The following is a 20,809-nucleotide window of genomic DNA, read 5'->3' on the forward strand; positions in this document are numbered from 1 at the left end:
CTTGGCTTTTTTCCTGTGTCGTTATTACTGAAAGCAATTTGACAGGTAATGAGAAACTCTTATTTAGAGTGGATAGGTAAAATAAAATCTGAAAAATATACTACTATAGAGAAATAAACTGTTTTCAGCTATTAAAATTATCAACATATTGGTAATATTCAGTCACTGGGCAGGTCATATTAAATAGAGTTATGAGAGTTATTTATTTTCTTCAGAACAAGTATGGTGAAAATGAACATTAATCACTTCTGTATATTCCAAAATAGTCAGTTTTGGTAGTAATAATATATTCAACAGAAACTTTTTTTCTTCTGTGCTCAAGGCAGGAACACTAGGTATATATGACATAATCATTGTTCAGAAGGAACTTATATTTCAATTAGGGAGATAAGGAAGTACGTTTGCCACTATATCTTGTGGTAAAGTAAGAAAAGTGCTGCTGAGAGATGTAAAACTAGGTAGATGGGGTAGAAATGTTCAAAGGTAAAGGAAGAAATATTTTTGAGGGAATCTCTATGAAGGATCACTTAAGCTGAGCTGTTCAGGATAGGCTCTTATGGACAAAGTTAGTTAAGACTGAGGTTTAAAGAATGGGTCAGATTTTGGGTTCAGCTACTCAGGAGGTGGAGATCAGGAGGATCACAGTTTCTGTCTGAGCCAGAAAGTTACTAAGACCCCATCTCAACCAATAAGATGATTGTGGTGGCATGCACCTGTCATCCCAGATATGTGGGAGGCATAAATAAGATCACTCCCTTTCTGAAAAATAACTAGAGTAAAAAGGTTTTGGAGGTGTGGCTTAAGTGGTAGAATGCCTGACTAACAAGCCCAAGGCCCTGAGTCCAAACCCCAGTACCACTGGGGAAAAAAAAGTATGAATAAGATTTTAACAGGTGATAGGAGCAAGTATGTATTTTTATAGAGAAAAAAGAGCAGCATAGCTATCACTTGCTGACCTCCTTGTGGAAGACACTCATCATGCCCTTTATGTACGTTATCTTAAAAGAATTTTGTAAGGTTATAGTATTATTCCTTAGACTGAAGTCTAGAGGAGTTCGTTTTCTCACCCACAACATTGCTGGTAAATTTTAACATAAATTTTGCTGCCTTGAAAGCCTAAGCTCTTATATTAGGTTAAATGATGTTAGGTGAATAAAGACACAGCAAGATAGAATTATAGAGAGGCTTAACTGTCTAAGTGATAGCTCTAACATTATCTTGTTCTTGATGGGGAATTTAGTAGGTATCTAAGCAGGAGCATTAATTTAAAAAAGTCAATCTGGCAGCAGTGCCAGGAACAGACAGGAAGTTCCTGTTGCCATCTTGGTGTTAGATTTAGGACATTATTTAGGTTAACAGAAGTGACAATGCATAGGAAAGGCAGTATTCAAGAACTATTTTGAAGGAAATTAATTAGCTAGACAATTAATTGAATGTAGGGACAATCCAAAAGAAGAGAATGAAAGATGGTTATCATAATTTAAGGCTTCAAATTGAGAGACTACCATTACTAAAAATAATAAGAGAACAAGTCAATGCTAGCAGGAGAAAAACTAAAGCATTTAAGAAAACTGTTGATAATACAGTCTTTTGAAAAAGTTGAGGAAGCTGAAGTGAAAAATAGAGGTCACAGTGGGGAATATAAACTTGGGAGCCTTTGGATAATACCTTCAAAGGAAGGAGTGTGGCATAGGTTCAAAAGCCAAATCACATGGGAAAAATGTTTTTTGGTTGTTGAAGGAAAAAAGCACAGTAGTCAGAGATGGGAGAGAAAAGCAGTACACTTATCACAACAACCAAAGAAGAAAGTGTGAGAAGAAATAGATCAACATTACTAAAAACTACAGTTATCAGAGGGTGAGACCCATAGCGGGGAAAATACTACTCTTGGCTCTTCTGATGAGTCATTGCTAAACTTCTAGAATCCAACTGCAGCACAGGGTAGAACATTAAAGATAGATTTTTACAAAGCCAATAAGAGAATGAGGATAAATTTATGAGCTTGTAAGAAGCTTTTTAGTGCTTCCTGAAGCAGATGTTACTGTGGAAAGACAGAGACCAGGCCAGTTTTCCCCCATTTTTATATGACTTTTTTTTCCTGCCTGTATTCTCATGTGGTTCTTTCATTATCTCTTTTTTATTTATGATTTTACTTTTGTTTTTAGTTGACATATAATAACTGTACATATTTATGGGATAAAGTGTGAAAACTAAATACACATATATAACAATTAATAAGTCAAGATAATGAGCACTTTCATCTCCTTTGTATTTGGAGCCTTCAAACTCCTTTCTTCCAATTCTTCATAAAATATATTTTTGTGAGCTAGTCACCTTATTGTGATATAGAACATGAGAACTTATTTTTCCTATCTAATTGCATTTTGTTACCAAGCCTCCACTCACCTTCCTTCCTCTCCTTCCCAGCCACTAGAAAATAGCTTCTGCATGCAAGTGAGAATATGTGTTATTTTTAAGTGTCTGGCTTATTTCACTTAACATAATGTCCTCTGGTTCCATCCAAGTTATAGCAAATAATAGGATTTCATTCCTTTTATGTCTGAATAATATTTCCTTGTGTATATATACCATATTTTCTTTAACCAGTCATCAGCTGATGAACAGCTTGGTTGATTCCCTATCTTGGCTATTGGTAATGCTGCTGCAGTAAACGTGGGAGATAGGTATCTCTCCGATAGTCTGATTTTATATTCCTTGGATGTGTGTGCAGCAGCAGGACAGCTGGATCATATGGCAGATCTATTTTTAGCTTTTTGAGGAACCTCCATATTGTTCTCCACAGCTGCCATAATGTCTGAGTAAAACGCCATTGTGTATAAATCTCATATTTTCTTTATCCATTCATCTGTTTATTTGGCACCTCCGCTGATTCCATAATTTGGCTATTGTGATTAGTGCAACGATAAAATGGCTACACAGATATCTCTATAGTAAACTGACTTTGAGTCTTTTGAGTACATACTCTGAAATGATATGGCTTGACCATATGGAAGTTCCATTATTAATTTTTTTGAGGAGCCTCCATACCGATTTCCGTAGCAGTTGGACAAATTTACATTTCCACCAGCAGTGAATCGGAATTCCTCCCTCACTCATCCTTGCCAGCATTAGTTATTATTTGTTTACTTCATGATAACTTTTCTGAATAGGGTAAGGTGGATCTCACTGTAGTTTTGATTTGCATATCCACAATGACTAATGGATTTCATGTATTTACTAGACATTTGAGCTTCTTCATTTGTAGTGTCTGTTCAGTTCATTTGCTCATTTATTGATAGGATTATTTGTTCTTTGATAGTCAATATTGTTAGTTCTTTATATATTCTGGATACGAGTCCCTAAATGAATGAAAAACTGGCATAGATTTTCCTCCCCTCTGTAAGCTGTCTCTTCACTTTTACAGTTTTTTTTTTTTTGCTGTGCAGAAACTTTTTAATTTGACACAATCCCATTGGATTTCTTGAGCTATTAGAGCTCTATCCAGAAAATCTGTCCCTATTTCTATATCTTGAAGTGTTTCCCTTATGTTTTCCTCTAGTAGTTTCAAAGTTTTAAGTCTTACATTACAGTCTTTGGCCCATTTTGAGTTGATCTTTATACAGGTTGAGTGATAGGGACTTAGTTTCAGTATTCTACATGTAGGTATCCAATTTTCCTAGCATCCACTTGTTAAAGAGGCTAGTTTTCCCCTCAATGTATGTTTTTAATGTCTCTGTTAAGAATAAGATGGCAGTACCTATTTGGGATTATTTTTGAGTTTTCTATTCTATTCCATTATTCTTTGTGTCAGTTTATGTGTTTTTGTTATTGTGATTCTATAGTAAAGTTTGAGATCAAGCATTTTGCTCCCTCCAATATTGCTCTTTTTATTCAGGATTGCTTTGGTGATTTGGAATTTTTAGTGTTTCCATATGTATTTTTGGATTGTCTTCCTATTTCTGTGAAAAATGTCACTGGAATTTTGATGGAGGTTGCATTGAATTTGTATATCACGTTTGGTAGAATTGCCTTTTAAACAATGTTAATTCTGCTGACCCATGAACATGGGAGATCTTTCCATCTTCTAGTGCCTTATATAATTTCTTTCTTCAATGCTTTATAGTTTTAATTGCAGAAGTCTTTACTATCTTTGGTTAAGTCTATATCTAGTTGTTTTTTTTTTTTTTGGAGACTTTTATGCATGCCATTGCTTTCCTGACTTCTTTTTCAGTGAGTTCATTGTGTTGATTTTGTATCCTGATGCTTTTCTGAAAGTGTGTATCAGATCTAACAGTCTCCTAGTAGAATCTTTAGGGTCTTTTATGTATAGTATCATAGTCTCAAACAGGGATAGTTTGACTTTTCCCTTTCCTATTTATATACCTTTTATTCTTTTCTCTTGCCTTATTACTCTGGCTAAGAATTCAAGCACTACATCGAATAAGAGTGCTGATAATGGATACCTTTGTCTTGCTCCAGATTCTGAAGGAAATGCTTTTGGATTTTTCCCTACTCGGTATAATGTTGGCCATAGGACTGTTATATATAGCCTTTAGTATGTTGAGGTATGAACCTTCTAACCCTAGTTTCTTCAGAGTTTTTAATTATAAAATGATGTTGAATTTTATCAAAGGCTTTTTCTTTTCTTTTTGTGATACTGGGTTTTGATCTCAGGGCTTTGTGCTTGATAAAGCAAAACTGATGCCTCTTGAGCCATGCCTCCAGCCCTTTTTGCTTTGTGTTATTTTTCAGATAAAGTCTTGCTTTTTTGCCTGGAGCTGGCCATGGAATGTGATCCTCTTATCTCTGAGTAGTGCATAGCTGAGTTTACAGGCTCACACCACCATACCTGGATTATTTGTAGAGAGGAGGTCTCCTAACTTCTTGCTTAGGCTGGCCTCAAATCACTATCTTTCTGACCTCTGCCCTCATATACCTGGGATTATAGACACACACCACTGTACTCAGCCTAATTATGTGATTCTTGCCTTGGCTTCTGATAAAAGGCTGCGTTGTGTTTATCAATCCACATATGCTGAACCATTGTTGCGTTCCTGGATTGAAGCCAACCTCATCACGATGCATAATCTTTTTAATGTGTTGAATTCAGTATTTTATTGTGGATTTTTTTTGCATACATGTCCATTAAGGAAATTGGCCTACATTTTCTTTTTTTGTTGTCCTTGTCTGGTTTTGGCATCAGGGTAATCTTTGCTTCACTTTATAGAATGAGTTTAGAAGCACTGCTTCTCTTTGCATTTTATTTAATAGTTTGAGGAGCATTGATATTAGTTCATCTTTAAAGAGCTGATAGAACTCTGCAGTGAATCCTTCCCATTCTGGGATTTTCCAAGTTGGGAGTTTTTTAAGGCATTATTATCACTGTTGAACTATCATTGCTCAATATTTATCTGTTGCAGTTACTTGTATCTTTTTGGTTCAATTTTGGTCATATCTATTTGTCAATTTCTCCTAGATTTTCCAATTTATTGGAGCATAAATTTTCAAAATGTTTCCTAATGATCCTTTGGATTTCAGTGGTATCTGTTGTAATATCACCTTTTTCATCTGTAATTTTATTACTATGGATCTTCCTTTTGGTTAGTTTGGCTAAGGGTTTGCAAATCTTGTTTATTATTTTGAAGAACTATCCCTGTTTGATCATTTGTATTATTCTTTTAATTTCCAGTTCTTGAATTCCCACTCTGCTGTTTATTATATTTTTCCTTATACTAATTTTGTAATTGGCCTGTTCTTGTTTTTCTAAGACCTTGAGGTACCTTGTTAAGTTTTTCATTGGAAAATACCTCTGACTTTTTTTTTATAGGCATTTATAGGTATAAACTTCCCTCTTAGAACTGCTTTCACTATTTCCCATAGGTTCTGGTATTTTATATTTTCATTTGCATCTTGGAATTTTTAAATTTTTCCCCCCTAATTTCATCAGTGACCCACAGGTTATTCAAAAGTGTACTATTCAGTCTCCATGTGTTGTATATTTTCTGTAGTTTCTTTTGCTGCTGATTTCTAGTTTTATTTTGTTGTGATCTGCTAAAATACAAGAAGTAATTTCAGTTTTCTTGTATTTGTTAAGAGTTGCTTTATGTTCTAAAATGTAATCTATTTTGGAGAAAGTTCTGTGGGCTGCTGAGAAGAATGTGTCTTCTGAGGCTGTTGAGTGGGATACACTGTAGATTTCTGTTAAGTTCACTTGATCTATAGTGCCATTTAATTCTGAAGTTTATGTTGAGATTTTGTCTGGGCAACCTATCTATTTGTGAGAGTGGAGTATTGAAATCACACACTATTATTGTGTTGGAGTCTCTCTGTGCTTTCATTTCCAGTACTATTTGTTTTATAAAATTATTTACAAGTATTATATCTTCTTGAAGGTAACAATATATTGTGAATTTCTTAGTCTCTTCTGGCTCATTTTGGTTTCAAGTCTTCTTTTTCAGAAATGAGTATAACTACTCCTGCTTTCTTTTAGTTTCCATTTGTTTGGAATATATTTTTCTATGTTTTCACTTTAACCCTGTGCTTGTCTTTGTCACTGATTTGCATTTTTGTTGAGTCTCATTGTTTAATTTAATCCACCAGTCTGTGTCTTTTGAGAGTTATTATTGAAATGTATGTAGCAATTCTTGTTATTGTGATGTATGTGCAATGTTTGATTGTCTCTTAATCCTTGTTTGCTCATGCATTCTTCTAGTGAGATTTAGTCTTTCCCATATTCTCATGGTCCTGTTTATCTTGCTCTTCTGTGTGTAGGATTCTTTAAAGTAACTTCTGTAGTGCTGACTTAGTCGTCATGTGTTTTGTTAATTTTTGTTTATCATAGAAGGTTTTTATTTCTCCTTTAATTATGAAGGATAGCTTTGCTGGTTACAGTTATACAGGTGGGCAGTTTTTTATTTCAGGGCTTGAAATATCTCATTCCATACCATCCTGACTGCTAGTGTTTCTGTTGAGAAATCTGCTGTTATTCTTATGAGATTGCCTTTATATGTGACTCGGTACTTCTCTCTTGCAGCTTTCAACATTCTTTCCTTATTCAGTATTTCTAATGTTTTAGCTATAATATGATGTGGAGGGATTCTTTACTCGTCTTCTCTGCTTGATGTCCTAAAAGCCTCCTATACCTGGGTGGCTATCTCTTTCCCAAGTTTTGGGTGATTTTCTGCTATTATTTTTTTTAATGTGTTTTCTGTGCCTTTAGAGCTCTTCTTCTTATGTCCATGAGTCATAGGTTTAGTGTTCTAATTATGTCCCAGAGGTGTGTATGTTCTGTTTGTACTTACGTTTTTCTTTAATTGGTCTGAATATTTTAATTTATCTACCATGTCTTTAAGTCTTGATAGTCTGTCTTCATCTTAATCCAGTATATTGGTAAGGCTTTCAACCAAGTTTTTTATTTGGCTTATTGAGCTTTTCATTTACAGCATTTCAATTTGATTTTTCAGGATGTCTATATCTTTATTGATTTTTTTCTTTCATGTTCCACAGTCTTCCTTATTTAACTATTTATGTGTATTCTCTTGAGTTAATTCAGGTATATATTGGTGACCTCTTTAATTTTATTGATCATTCTTACAATCATTATTTTGAATTCTTTGTCTAGGACTTCATTCACTCCACTATCATTACAATCTGTTATTTGGGAATTGTTGACTTTTGGAGGACTCACATTGCCTTGATTTTTCATATATATATTTTTTTGTTGTTTCTGTATAGTAACTTGTGCATCTGAGGTCAAGTCATTGGTTGGAGGTTTTAATCACCTTTATTCTTTCAGTTGAAGCCGGCTTAAAATTCAGGCAGCATTGGGTAGTGGCAGGGTTAAGATAATAGTTTCTCACTATTGGACTACTACTAAGACTACTACTTCCTTCTTTCTTCCTCCTCCTTCTTCTTCTTCTTTTGTCCTCTTCCACTTCCCCCTTCCCCTTCCTTCCTTCCGTCTTTCCTTCCTTCCTTCCTTCCTTCCTTTCTTTCTTTCCTTCTTTCTTTTCCTCCTCTTCTTCCTCCTCCTTCTTTCCTCACTCCTTTCCTCTCCCTCCTCTCTCTCACCACATAGTCCAGGCTGGCCTTGAGCTCACTCTGTAGCCCAGGCTGGCCCAGAACTCAGGATCCTCTGCATCAGACTTCAGTGCTAGAATTACAGGTTGTGAGACCACACAGATAACTATCTTTTTGATGTGAATGAAGAAGTATTTTCTTTTGTCACAAAGTAGTGTGACAGAGCACTAAACCAAACTAGAGATTTTTTAAAAAGTATCTTCCACTTTTTCATTTTTAGTTCCAATTTCTCCTACTTAGTCTTATTTTATGAGAACTTAAATGCAAATGAATAGCTATTAAACTTTTGATTATAACAACAGAAGCAGAACTTACTGGAAAATGAATACTGATTTTTCTTGACAATAAATGAATATCTTTTTTTTGGTTGACATTAGTGATGTAATAATGGTTATTAAAATATTTAAATATTTGAATGGCTCAGAAAGGAGAATTCCGTCAGATTGGAATTGAATAAAAGTACTACTTCTCTCTCAATATTAGGAAATGCATGAAAGTTTTATCAAGTTGGTAGGGAGTAGGAGAAGAAAAAAATACAATTAAAGGAAAAATGGGCAGTTTGAAATATATGACCATTATAAAACTACAAAATTATTGTGATAATGACAAGAGAAAAACTTTCAAAGAATAGCTAATATCAAGATGAGAAATGAGAAAAAATTTTCAACAAAACTTACTCATTCCCCCCTGGTGTTTTCAATTGAAATGACACCTTTTCATGAACTCATTTTGCCTCTCCTCCTTTAGAACTCCATGTAATTTTAGGTGTACTTGCTCTTGCCACAGATTAAACCATGTGAAATTACATTTTTGTAGGTTAAAAAATGGTTACATTTTGGCAATGACATATGGTCCAACCTGGGTTTTTTTGAGCCATTAGCCTAGATATATAGACATTTGAAATGAAGTACTATAGGTCACACCACCTGTTAGTGTTGAGGCTGCTGTTTTAATTTTGTTGAGCCTAATTTCAAAGATTTTACTATTTTTATTGCAATAATGAATGGATATTTGTTAAATGGAATATTTGTGTGTGCTCTTTAGACACTGAGAATAATGGCATATCTGCAGAGTGCTCACTAACAATTAATGAATGAGCAGATGAATTAATGAATGTGTACAGCTTTTCCACAGGGAGCATTTATTCTTTCCCAGTTAATTATTAAAGTGAAAAAGACAACACAACGCACCATATGAGATAGCAAAGAAGTAGTTTTCTATTTCTTATTTGATATATTTAAAAAGCCATATTTAAAGAACTCAGAACATTAACAATTCATCAGTATTTGCTTCCATACTTTGTTCTATAAATCATTTAACTTTATTAGTGACTTTCTGTTATACTGTGTCTGGTATAAAGCAGATTTATTACCATACATACAAGAAGGATTTCATTATAGCAGGTTAACACGTTACATAGATACTTTGTATAATTCTTTTAAAAGAACAGAAAATTGCCAGTGCTTTCATTTTTCGAAAGGCAAGTTATCTTTTGAAATGTGTTTGAAAAGAACCTGTGCTTGTCCTTCAAACTCTAAATCAAATTTTCCCTTCCATAAACAAAGTAAATTTAGGTAAAAAGCACCCACAAAACTACTAGTTATGGTCTCTGTAAAAACCAGATATGGTGGCTATAACCATAAGTCATAGATACATCCTGCTGCCATTTCTGGCCAGATTAGAGTTTCAGTTCACCCCTGCTGATTCGGGTGAGGGGATTAATGTTACTTTAAAATCACTATCAGCTAGGAATTGAGGATGGAAAAAAAGCGTTATTCTTGATTGGAAATCTTATTAAGACTTGTAAAAAAAGATATGTCTACTATATATACCTAATGTCTTAATATTTGTTTTTGAAGGGTCCACCTGGTCCGGCTGGTGTCCCCGGTCTGTCAGGAAAAAGAGGTCCACGGGTGAGTAGACATTTCCAATTGACTGTTAAAATTAGTAACTTTCCAGTATGTTTTTTCTAGTATTGTACAATGTGTACTTCCTCTGGAAACATGCCTGGATCTTCAAACATAGCTCTACCTTTGCCAGTTCAAGAGAAGTTTAAGAACACGTGCAGCCTTGTTTATTTGAGGGTAAACAGCCAGCCAAAGAATTCCCTGTGAAAATGTCCAAGAAAGATCATCAAATTTGTCAATAAATTGCTCTGGTGCTACTTGTAACATTATCCTTAGTTACAAAATGATCTCAATAGTCTAAGGTAAAGTTCATTTGGGAAAAGAAGAGGATTGGGCTGTCTGAAGATAGTGCATTCCTGGATTACATAGTGGAAAATACTGGAGCTATTGACTCGAAAAAAAAATGCCTAGAGGAAAAAGGCGTCTTAAGGATCAGCAGTAGTTTCTCTCATTACACAGATCCAACAAAAGATTTATTGCTATGTTAGAATTAGTTTCTTTCAAGCCATACACAATAAATGTGGATTTTTATTAAAGAAAGCCAGTCTTTCTTCAATGAACTAGGAAAAGTATTGTGTGTTATTAAGATAAATATAAATGCCTTTATATAATTCATTTTTTTATCCTGACTTTTATCATACAAACAGTATAAAACAAAATCATCCTAAAATCACACCAAACTCTTGTGCATTTGAAACATAAGATAAATTCTCACTGGGCTTTAGTTGTTTAGCATTTTCTAAATTTCTCTATAGTGGATGATCTCCCAGGCTCTTGCAATATTCCTTCTAAATCTTGCCCATTCTTCTCTAGCACTGGAAGCGTTCCCATCCTCTCTCTCTGTGAGGAGACCCAGATCCTACTTTTCTTGCACTAATTTTATTACTTTTCCATACTAAGGCTGTCCTCCTGGGAGGATGACCACTGGGTTCTGAGTCTCCGTCTATGCTAATGATGGTTCAGTTTCCTTCCCTAATCCTTCCCCCACTTTGACTTGCCCAATCTGCTTTCCCTAGTACACTTCTTCTCAAGTCTAGTTATTTCAACAGTGTTCCCAATTTCATTCCCTTCAATTAATTATCTAATTTTGATGTTATAACCATCACATTTTTTTCCTCTCCCTAAATTTTATCCCGTTTGGCCCGAACATTCATTCATATTAATTTTTCCTAAAGGCATTGCCCTGACTCACTGTGGTATTAATAGGCTTTGTGAAATAATGGTTTATATCCATCAACAATTCATTCATTAACCCCTGGTTTTTTTTTTAACCATCTACATATTAAAATGTACTTTTTGAAAGTTACAAATTACCTCTAATATTTTTCCTTAGTTTTCATCTTGCTAGGTATATCTTCAATATTTACATTGCTAACACCCCTGCTTTCTAGAATATTCTGCTTTAGTAATACAGAACTGAAGAGACAAATAATTATTAGCTATATGTTTTGTGCAAGATGGAGGTATGGCTAAATAGCCTAGAGGTGGAATACAAAGCCCAAGTCAGTTTAGGGGATTGGAGACCTGAAAGTCTTTCTAGGGAAGGTGATTCTCAGTTCTATTTACTGGTTGTGTGAGCTTAAGTTTCCTCATTTGTAAATGGGAATAAAAATAATCACTTTGTAGGATTGCTATAAAGCTTTGTAATGAGAAATATGAAACATGAACACAGCTCTTAGCACATAGTACGTGCACAGTAAAAAGAATCAATTTTTGAATTCAGATTGTGTGATTTATCAGTGAAGTACAATTAAATTGACAAATTTTCATTGAGTGGCTAATATGTGCTGAGTACTGTACTAGCAATATAGAGTGTGTTTTCAAAGAATTTATATTCTGTAGCTAAATATCACATGCTATGAAGCAGTTAAAATAGCAATAAAATACTTAAATAGCAGATTAGAACAGTATTAAAAATTTCCCAAGGCATTATACAATTAATTGGCAAATGAATTATGCATGTAGTCATTTCTACAGAAGTCAGCAGGAAAGATATATTACTTAAATGAGGTGGAACATCAATTGAGAGCTGAAGAATCATTTGGATGGGTATGGGGGCAAAGTAAATCTTTCTAGCACACATCATACCATCAGCAAAAAGTCAAGTGCAGATTGTCATTTCCAAGACTGAAATATATGAGATCTCAGAATAAAGAACTTTGATAAAAACAAAAGACATTCATTTTAATTAAAATATATTCTGTAATATTTACTTGAATGCAAAATAAACACTGTTTATATTGTTATGTGTATCTGTTTCATGAATAATCAGATCTGATTATTTGCAGGGTGTACCAGGACCACATGGAAATCCTGGACTACCTGGATTACCAGGTCCAAAGGTCAGTGGTTACTACTGAGAATCACACAATTATCCTCACATTTCAAAAGCAGTTTTTAACTTTTAAGGACACAGAAGTCTCTGTCATCTCTGAATCATGATTCTTTAAAAGGATTGTCTTAGCCTGGCAGAGAGCTAGGTTCCCCCCAAAAGCCCACGTAACTCAGATTTAGATTTATATTCTTTCATTGGTTTTTTTTGTTTTGTTTTGCTTATTAAATTTTTTTTTCAGAATTGGGAATGGAATCCAGGGCCGTACGCCAGGCAGGCATTCTACTACTTGATCCATGACCACAGTCCTTTTGCTTTTTTAAATTTTGAGACAGAGTCTCATTAATTTTTCCCAAATTGTCCTTGACCTATCAACTCTCATGCATCTGCCTCCTGAGTAGCTGGGATTATAGGCATGTACCACCACATCTGGATTTATGTTCTTAGTGGTAAAGTCAGCTACAGCCCTGATTTAGTATTCTAAAATGTCTGTTGTCAAAATATAGTAGAAATATATGGAAACATCTAAAATAATAGATTATGATTTTCATAATTTACCTTAAGTCAGGCCATTTTTATTTATAAGTACTGAGGAAATAAAACATCATTTGTTTTCCTGCTTCACTAACATTTTCATTTGAACAGATATCTGTGTGGGTATTTATAGGATAATCAAAGTTTTGTGAAAACAACTAACCTGACATCCTATATGTATGAGCACACGTAGTTGTGTGATAGTACCATGGAAGATAATAGTATGATAGAAAATAGTATGAGCATTAAAAAAAAGTGCAAAAGAACAAGTATCAGGATGGTTACCTTGAAAGGAAGTATGGGAATAAAGGGCTCACGATATATGTCATAATTTCTGTAATTACATGTATATGAAACAAAAACAATTCTATTTTTCTTTTCTCAACTCTTGTTTGGCAAGAATAACATAGCTGGAATTATTGGAGAAAAATATTTTTAAAAATGTGTCCACATCAGAGGGGGATTGCCTTAACCTACAGAAAGACAAAATTAAAGGCAATTTCAAGTTTTAGAGGGATTTAACTGAAGTGGGCAATGTAGCACATTATGGAACCTTTAACAAACATATTTGAAGTAATGTGCTTTACATAAATTATCAGAATTTATAAGGCACCTTATACGAGTTAAATGAAATTATGTACATATAACACCTCATAGAATGCTTGTTCATAGTTCACACTTAGGAAAATGTTATTTTCTGACTGGTGTAGCTCAGTGGTAGAACACATGCTTTGCAAGCCAAGGTGCTGGGTTCCATCTTCAGCACAGGACAAGAAGAAAATGTTATTTCTCTTTTCTTAGAGGAGATATTTATGAGGTGACTGGGTTAATTAGAAATAAAAGTGTTACTGAAATAACACATTTATTATTTGTTAAAAAATAACACTTTGTTGTGGCTCTTATGAAAACACCTAAACATAGTATAAAAATATATTTAGGTATATTTTAAAATTTATGAGCATAAAGTCCATTTCACTAAAATAGTCTACATTGATGCAAAATATCATTTTATTTTTGTTACACTTTAACAAATTAATATCATGAAGGATAAAAAGTATAGGCTGATCTTGATTAGTTGCCAACTCTGTTCGGGCAAAATGAGTTCTCAGTAGGATTTTGTCTTCTTCAATAGACTAAACCTTTTAACTATTTGAATTCAGAGGCCAGATATTATTCATCTTTCCATTTGTGCCTATCCCAGTGCCCAGCATATATTGGGCACTCAGTAAGTGCCAGGTGGAACCAACAGGCTGTCTTAATGTTAATATTGAGGCACTGGTTTTATGTGGGAAAGAGTCTTAGCAATTGTTCAGCATCTACTATCTGCCAGTCATCTGATCTTTGGCATCCCATTTAGTTTCTTCTCCACTGGGAGTTCTGGGAGAGGAGGCTTCATTACCTCCTGCTTGTACAGAAGAAAACATTCAGAGAAGAAGCACCTAACCAAGACAACATAGTTTGTGTAAATGGTAGAGTTAGATTCAAAATTGGATGTCATAATGTTTTTCTTACATTAGACTATCCATGTAGAATCCTTTTATAATATACCACCTTCAGGATGAAGGGTAGAATTGGAGGCACCTAACTTAAAGACTTTATGAATTTATTCAATAAATATAACAAGTTCTAGTCTAAGGTCCTAGCTCCTCTTGTGGAATACTGATATTAATATAAACTCCGTGAAGAGTGAAACTGATCTCTAGTCCCTGAGAACTCTGTTGCCAAATTTTTAAATAACCGAAGAAAGTGCTACACAAAAATTTTAGTGTATATGTAGCAATTTTTCCTCAGCATTAGTAAAATTATTATGATTTAACATAGAGAAAGACTACTGAACTCAGTAGCTAAAATCATTAGTTGATATCAGGAGTAAATACCCTCGTTAAAAAAAAATCATGAATTCTATTTCCTGTTTGTTAGAATAGTTTTTTTTTTTCTTGTCATAAACTGCCATCAGGTCCATAGCCCATATTTATCTACATAATGAACTAAATTTTTATTTGCAGTAGTTCTTCCCACATCGTCCAAGGATATTTTCAGGACCTCCAGTGAGTGCCTGAAACCTCTCAGCACCAAACCCTTCATTATAAATCCTATGTTTATTCCTATACATACCTATCTATGGTAAAATTTAATTTTTAATTAGACAAGGAAGATATTAACAATAACTAGCTAAAAATATAATTATAGAAGTACATTATAATAAAAAGTTATTTAACATTTATGCATTGTTTATTTCTGTAATCATCTATTTAATATCTTTGGACTATGATTGGCCTTGAGTAAGTGAAAACATAGAAAGCAAAGCCCAGAGGAGAGGAGACTACTGTTTTTACAGGGTAGGGACATTTTTATTGCTATTAAGCAATGATACCACAAGTAGTGAATGAAGCAAAGTATATCTTCAACCTGTCATGTACATACAAGTCCAGCCCCAGTACTCTGTCATCAGGATAGAGCCATTCCCAAAATACTTCCTACAGGAAACTTAAATACACTATACAAACATTCACAGCTTAGACTTTAGTCAGGGTCAACAGTTCCTTCAAATTTAATACAACTAAATGAAAACATTTAACCCTAATAAACTGAAATCACAATGTTTCAATGATAATATTAAATGAAATGCTATTAAAATACTAAATTTTGAACTCCAGAGAGTAATATCTTAATGCTGTGTTCTAGTCCTGGTTTTGGCCCGATGCTCCCATATCTTCATTTTGTATTTCTCTTAACCAGAAGTACTGTTTTTCATTGTGTATGAATTAATTAAATATGCTAAATATAGGTGCTGATCCCACTAATAATTATTTACTTGGTCAGATTGCCATAAAAATTGTCAGTCCAACGTTGTGAAAATGTTAATACATCAATTGCTAAAAACTGAGGGACTTATATTTCTAGAATTCATAGGCACCTTGGAAAAAAACAGATGAAATACATGATCTTCTCCTTTGGTTTCATGCTTGTGATTTATTTCACAGTTAAAATGTGACTTAGAAATATTGAAAATTTGTCTTTCTAGTTACCAGAGACTGTTAGTGCCATGTCAAAAGGATTCAGGTGCAAATCTGAATAGCCAATGATTGGAATAATTTGAGTATCACATCCCACTAAACTAAATCCTTGAGTTTGTCTGCCAAACAGACAAAACTTCATTAGTTACCTTTAAAGAAATACATCTGTGAGATTCTCAAATCCTCTGACACCAATTAGATATTGAACAATTCAATTTCATTCTGACACCAACTACTCAGAATTAGCATCCCAACTGCATAGGCTTCTGGCCTCAGTCCCACAAGACTTCTCATATACTCTGGATTCCAGCCAAAAGTTGGATGCCCAGGTCATCCACACTGGACTAACTCCAAATTCAGGGGTTCCCACTATCCACCCTCCTAGGCTTGGTATTTCACCAGAACACATTACCTACCGTTTACAGTTTATTGTAAGGGATGCAACTCAGGAAGAACCAAATGGAAAGATGCATAATATAGAGTATTGGGGCAGGAAATGTGCAACTTCCATGCTTCTCCTAGCTTACTATCTCCCCAGCAACTCAGTGTTTCCACCAACCCCAATCTTTTCAAGAGTTTTTAAAAACAATTTCTGGCCCCATATCCCTGCCTTACCATGGGGCAAGTAGAGCTAAAGTTCTCATCCTTTAATCACTTGTGTGTCTTTCTGGTGAATAGCCCCAATCCTGAAGCTATTTAGGGCCACACTTAAGTCATTCACAAGCACAAACTAAGGTGGCCAAAAAGGGCTCGTTATAAATAAGACACCTGTGTTACACAGGTAAGCCTAAGGGGATTAGGAGCTCTGTTCCAGGAACCAAGGACAGAGCTCAACTATATATTTTATTGTACTACATCACTATTTTTTTTAAATGGTAAACAGAAGAAAACAGAAAGGAATCGAAATTTTTCTTTAAAAATTGCCTCGCCTTTCTTAGAGAATTGAACCTCAGGATAACCAAATGTTTGACGAAGAGAAGTTTCTGTTACAGAAAATATAGTGAGTGAAGAAAGAATGCTAAAATATACAATCACTGTTTTATAATCTTGATGAAGAAAAGGTTGTAAAACAACAACCTGTTAAATCCAAAGGCCTTGAGGCAGAAGGAAGGTTGAACATTTTGAGTAATAGCTCAATGAGGTAAGGGGTAGAGGTCACAGAACTAGTAAGAGCTAGTTATGTAGGCTTTTGTAGGTAAGGATTTTGTTTGGATTTTACTCTGTTGGATACTCATTGAAGAGTTCTGAGCACATAAATAACATGCTCCAATTTATATTGCTAAAGGATAGTTTTGGCTGTCATGTGGAGAATAGAGTGGGGTGGCGAAAAGGTGGCCATAGGGACACTAGTTTGGGGTCTGTTCCCCTTGTCTACTGCTATTAATGGTGATGGCATTGATGATAGCTGTAGGGTGATGAGAAGTGCTCAAAATCTATATATATATTTTGCATGCAGTCTACATGATATGCTGGTAGATTACATAGGTAAAATGAAAGATTAGACCCAAAGATACTTCTAAGGTTTAAGAGGTTCAACAGCTAGTGTTATGGGAGCTACCATCTACTAGAATGAGACGAACATGTTTTCTGATTTTTGTTTGTATGTTTTCTTTTTGCCTGGAAGGAAATTAAGATTTCACTTTAAATAATTTTTTTTTCTCTTTCAGTTACCTTGATTTAATAATCAAGTATTTGTTGTATCTTACTACATAGCACGCTGTTCTTATTATTTTGTATTTTAAAATTCTTTCTTTAACTGACACATTAAAAACATAAAATTATACATATTAATGGGTGACATGTGATGTTTTGGTTCATGTATAAATTGGGTAATGTTTAAATCAGATTAAGCATATCTGTTTCCTCAAACATTTATTATTTCTTTATGGTAAAAACATTCAGAATCCTTCCTTTTAGATGTCTGAAATATACAGTACACACTTGTTATCTGTAGTCACCCTACTGTGAGAATCTTCTATTTTTCTTTGTTTTTTTTTTATTATTCATATGTGCATACAAGGCTTGGGTCATTTCTCCCCCCTGCCCCCCACCCCCTCCCTTACCACCCACTCCACCCCCTCCCTCTCCCCCCCCTCAATACCCAGCAGAAACTATTTTGCCCTTATTTCTAATTTTGTTGTAGAGAGAGTATAAGCAATAATAGGAAGGAACAAGGGGTTTTGCTGGTTGAGATAAGGATAGCTATACAGGGCATTGACTCACATTGATTTCCTGTGCGTGGGTGTTACCTTCTAGGTTAATTCTTTTTGATCTCACCTTTTCTCTAGTTCCTGGTCCCCTTTTCCTATTGGCCTCAGTTGCTTTAAGGTATCTGCTTTAGTTTCTCTGCGTTAAGGGCAACAAATGCTAGCTAGTTTTTTAGGTGTCTTACCTATCCTCACCCCTCCCTTGTGTGCTCTCTCTTTTATCGTGTGCTCAAAGTCCAATCCCCTTGTTGTGTTTGCCCTTGATCTAATGTCCACATATGAGGAAGAACATACGATTTTTGGTCTTTTGGGCCAGGCTAACCTCACTCAGAATGATGTTCTCCAATTCCATCCATTTACCAAAATGATAACATTTCATTCTTCTTCATGGCTGCATAAAATCCCATTGTGTATAGATACCACGTTTTCTTAATCCATTCGTCAGTGGTGGGGCATCTTGACTGTTTCCATAACTTGGCTATTGTGAATAGTGCCACAATAAACATGGGTGTGCAGGTGCCTCTGGAGTAACCTGTATCACAGTCTTTTGGGTATATCCCCAAGAGTGGTATTGCCTGGATCAAATAGTAGATCAATGTTTAGCTTTTTAAGTAGCCTCCAAATTTTTTTTCCAGAGTGGTTGTACTAGTCTACATTCCCACCAACAGTGTAAGAGGGTTCCTTTTTCCCCCCATCCTCGCCAACACCTGTTGTTGGTGGTGTTGCTAATGATGGCTATTCTAACAGGGGTGAGGTGGAATCTTAGTGTGGTTTTAATTTGCATTTTCTTTATGGCTAGAGATGGTGAGCATTTTTTCATGTGTTTTTTGGCCATTTGAATTTCTTTTTTTGAGAAAGTTCTGTTTAGTTCACTTGCCCATTTCTTTATTGGTTCATTCGTTTTGGGAGAATTTAGTTTTTTAAGTTCCCTATATATTCCGGTTATCAGTCCTTTGTCTGATGTATAGCTGGCAAATATTTTCTCCCACTCTGTGGGTGTTCTCTTCAGTTTAGAGACCATTTCTTTTGATGAACAGCTTTTTAGTTTTATGAAGTCCCATTTATCTATGCTATCTCTTAGTTGCTGTGCTGCTGGGGTTTCGTTGAGAAAGTTCTTACCTATACCTACAAACTCCAGAGTATTTCCTACTTTTTCCTGTATCAACTTTACAGTTTGTGGTCTGATATTAAGATCCTTGATCCATTTTGAGTTAATATTGGTATAGGGTGATATACATGGATCTAGTTTCAGTTTTTTGCAGACTGCTAACCAGTTTTCCCAGCAGTTTTTGTTGAAGAGGCTGCTATTTCTCCACTGTATAATTTTAGCTCCTTTGTCAAAGACAAGTTGGTTATAGTTGTGTGGCTTCATATCTGGGTCCTCTATTCTGTTCCACTGGTCTTCATGTCTGTTTTTGTGCCAGTAGCATGCTGTTTTTATTGTTATTGCTTTGCAATATAGTTTGAAGTCAGGTATTGTGATACCTCCTGCATTGTTCTTTTGACTGAGTATTGCTTAGGCTATTCGTGGCTTCCTGTGTTTCCATATAAATTTCACAGTAGATTTTTCGATCTCTTTAATGAATGTCATTGGAATTTTGATGGGAATTGCATTAAACATGTAGATTACTTTTGGGAGTATTGACATTTTTACTATGTTGATTCTACCAATCCATGAGCATAGGAGATCTCTCCACTTTCTATAGTCTTCCTCAGTCTCTTTCTTCAGAAGTATACAGTTTTCCTTGTAGAGGTCTTTCACATCTTTTGTCAGGTTTACACCTAGGTATTTGATTTTTTTTGAGGCTATTGTAAATGGAATTGTTTTCATATATTCTTTTTCAGTTTGCTCATTGTTAGTGTATAGAAATGCTAACGATTTTTCTATGTTTATTTTATATCCTGCTACCTTGCTATAGCTATTGATGATGTCTAAAAGCTTCTGAGTAGAGTTTTTTGGGTCTTTAAGGTATAGGATCATGTCGTCTGCAAATAGGGATATTTTGACAGTTTCTTTACCTATTTGTATGCCTTTTATTCCTTCTTCTTGCCTAATTGCTCTGGCTAGGAATTCCAGTACTATGTTGAATAGGAGTGGAGATAGTGGGCATCCTTGTCTGGTTCCTGATTTTAGAGGGAATAGTTTCAGTTTTTCTTTGTTAAGTGTAATGCTGGCTGTAGGTTTGTCATATATAGCTCTTATAATGTTGAGGTACTTTCCTTGTATTCCTAGTTTTCTTAGAGCTTTTATCATGAAATGGTGTTGGATCTTATCAAAGGGTTTTTCTGCATCTATTGAGATGATCAAGTGGTTTTTGTCTTTGCTTCTGTTAATGTGGTTTATTACGTTTATTGATTTTCATATGTTGAACCACCCCTGCATCTCTGGGATGAAGCCTACTTGGTCGTGGTGAATGATCTTTTTGATGTGTTGTTGAATTCGGTTTGCCATTATTTTGTTGAGGATTTTTGCGTCAATGTTCATTAAGGAGATTGGCCCATAGTTCTCCTTTTTGGAGGTGTCTTTGCCTGGTTTTGGGATAAGTGTAATACTGGCTTCATAAAATGTGTTTGGCAGATTTCCTTCCCTTTCTATTTTGTGGAACAGTTTTAAGGAGGGTTGGTATCAGTTCTTTAAAGGTCTGATAGAATTCAGAGAATCCATCAGGTCCTGGACTTTTCTTTTTGGGGAGACTCTTGATTGCTGCTTCAATTTCATTTTGTGTTATAGAT

General features: G+C 34.8%; 1 protein-coding gene across 8 annotated transcripts in view; it reads left to right on the forward strand.

Annotated features, from left to right (window-relative positions):
- Col24a1 (collagen type XXIV alpha 1 chain) overlaps positions 1-20,809 on the forward strand; it is a 353,893-nt gene that overhangs the window by 24,689 nt on the left and 308,395 nt on the right. For all 8 annotated transcript variants that reach the window (XR_012449831.1, XM_074079547.1, XM_074079548.1 and 5 more), the window contains 2 exons: positions 9,939-9,992; positions 12,275-12,328. Coding sequence is in view for 7 of the 8 variants with exons in the window: in XM_074079547.1 (XP_073935648.1) it covers positions 9,939-9,992; positions 12,275-12,328 (108 nt within the window). In the remaining variant the exon portion in view is untranslated. The remainder of the gene's footprint in view (positions 1-9,938; positions 9,993-12,274; positions 12,329-20,809) is intronic.

This window comes from Castor canadensis, chromosome 7 (assembly GCF_047511655.1).
Source record: "Castor canadensis chromosome 7, mCasCan1.hap1v2, whole genome shotgun sequence".
Taxonomy (NCBI): domain Eukaryota; kingdom Metazoa; phylum Chordata; class Mammalia; order Rodentia; family Castoridae; genus Castor; species Castor canadensis.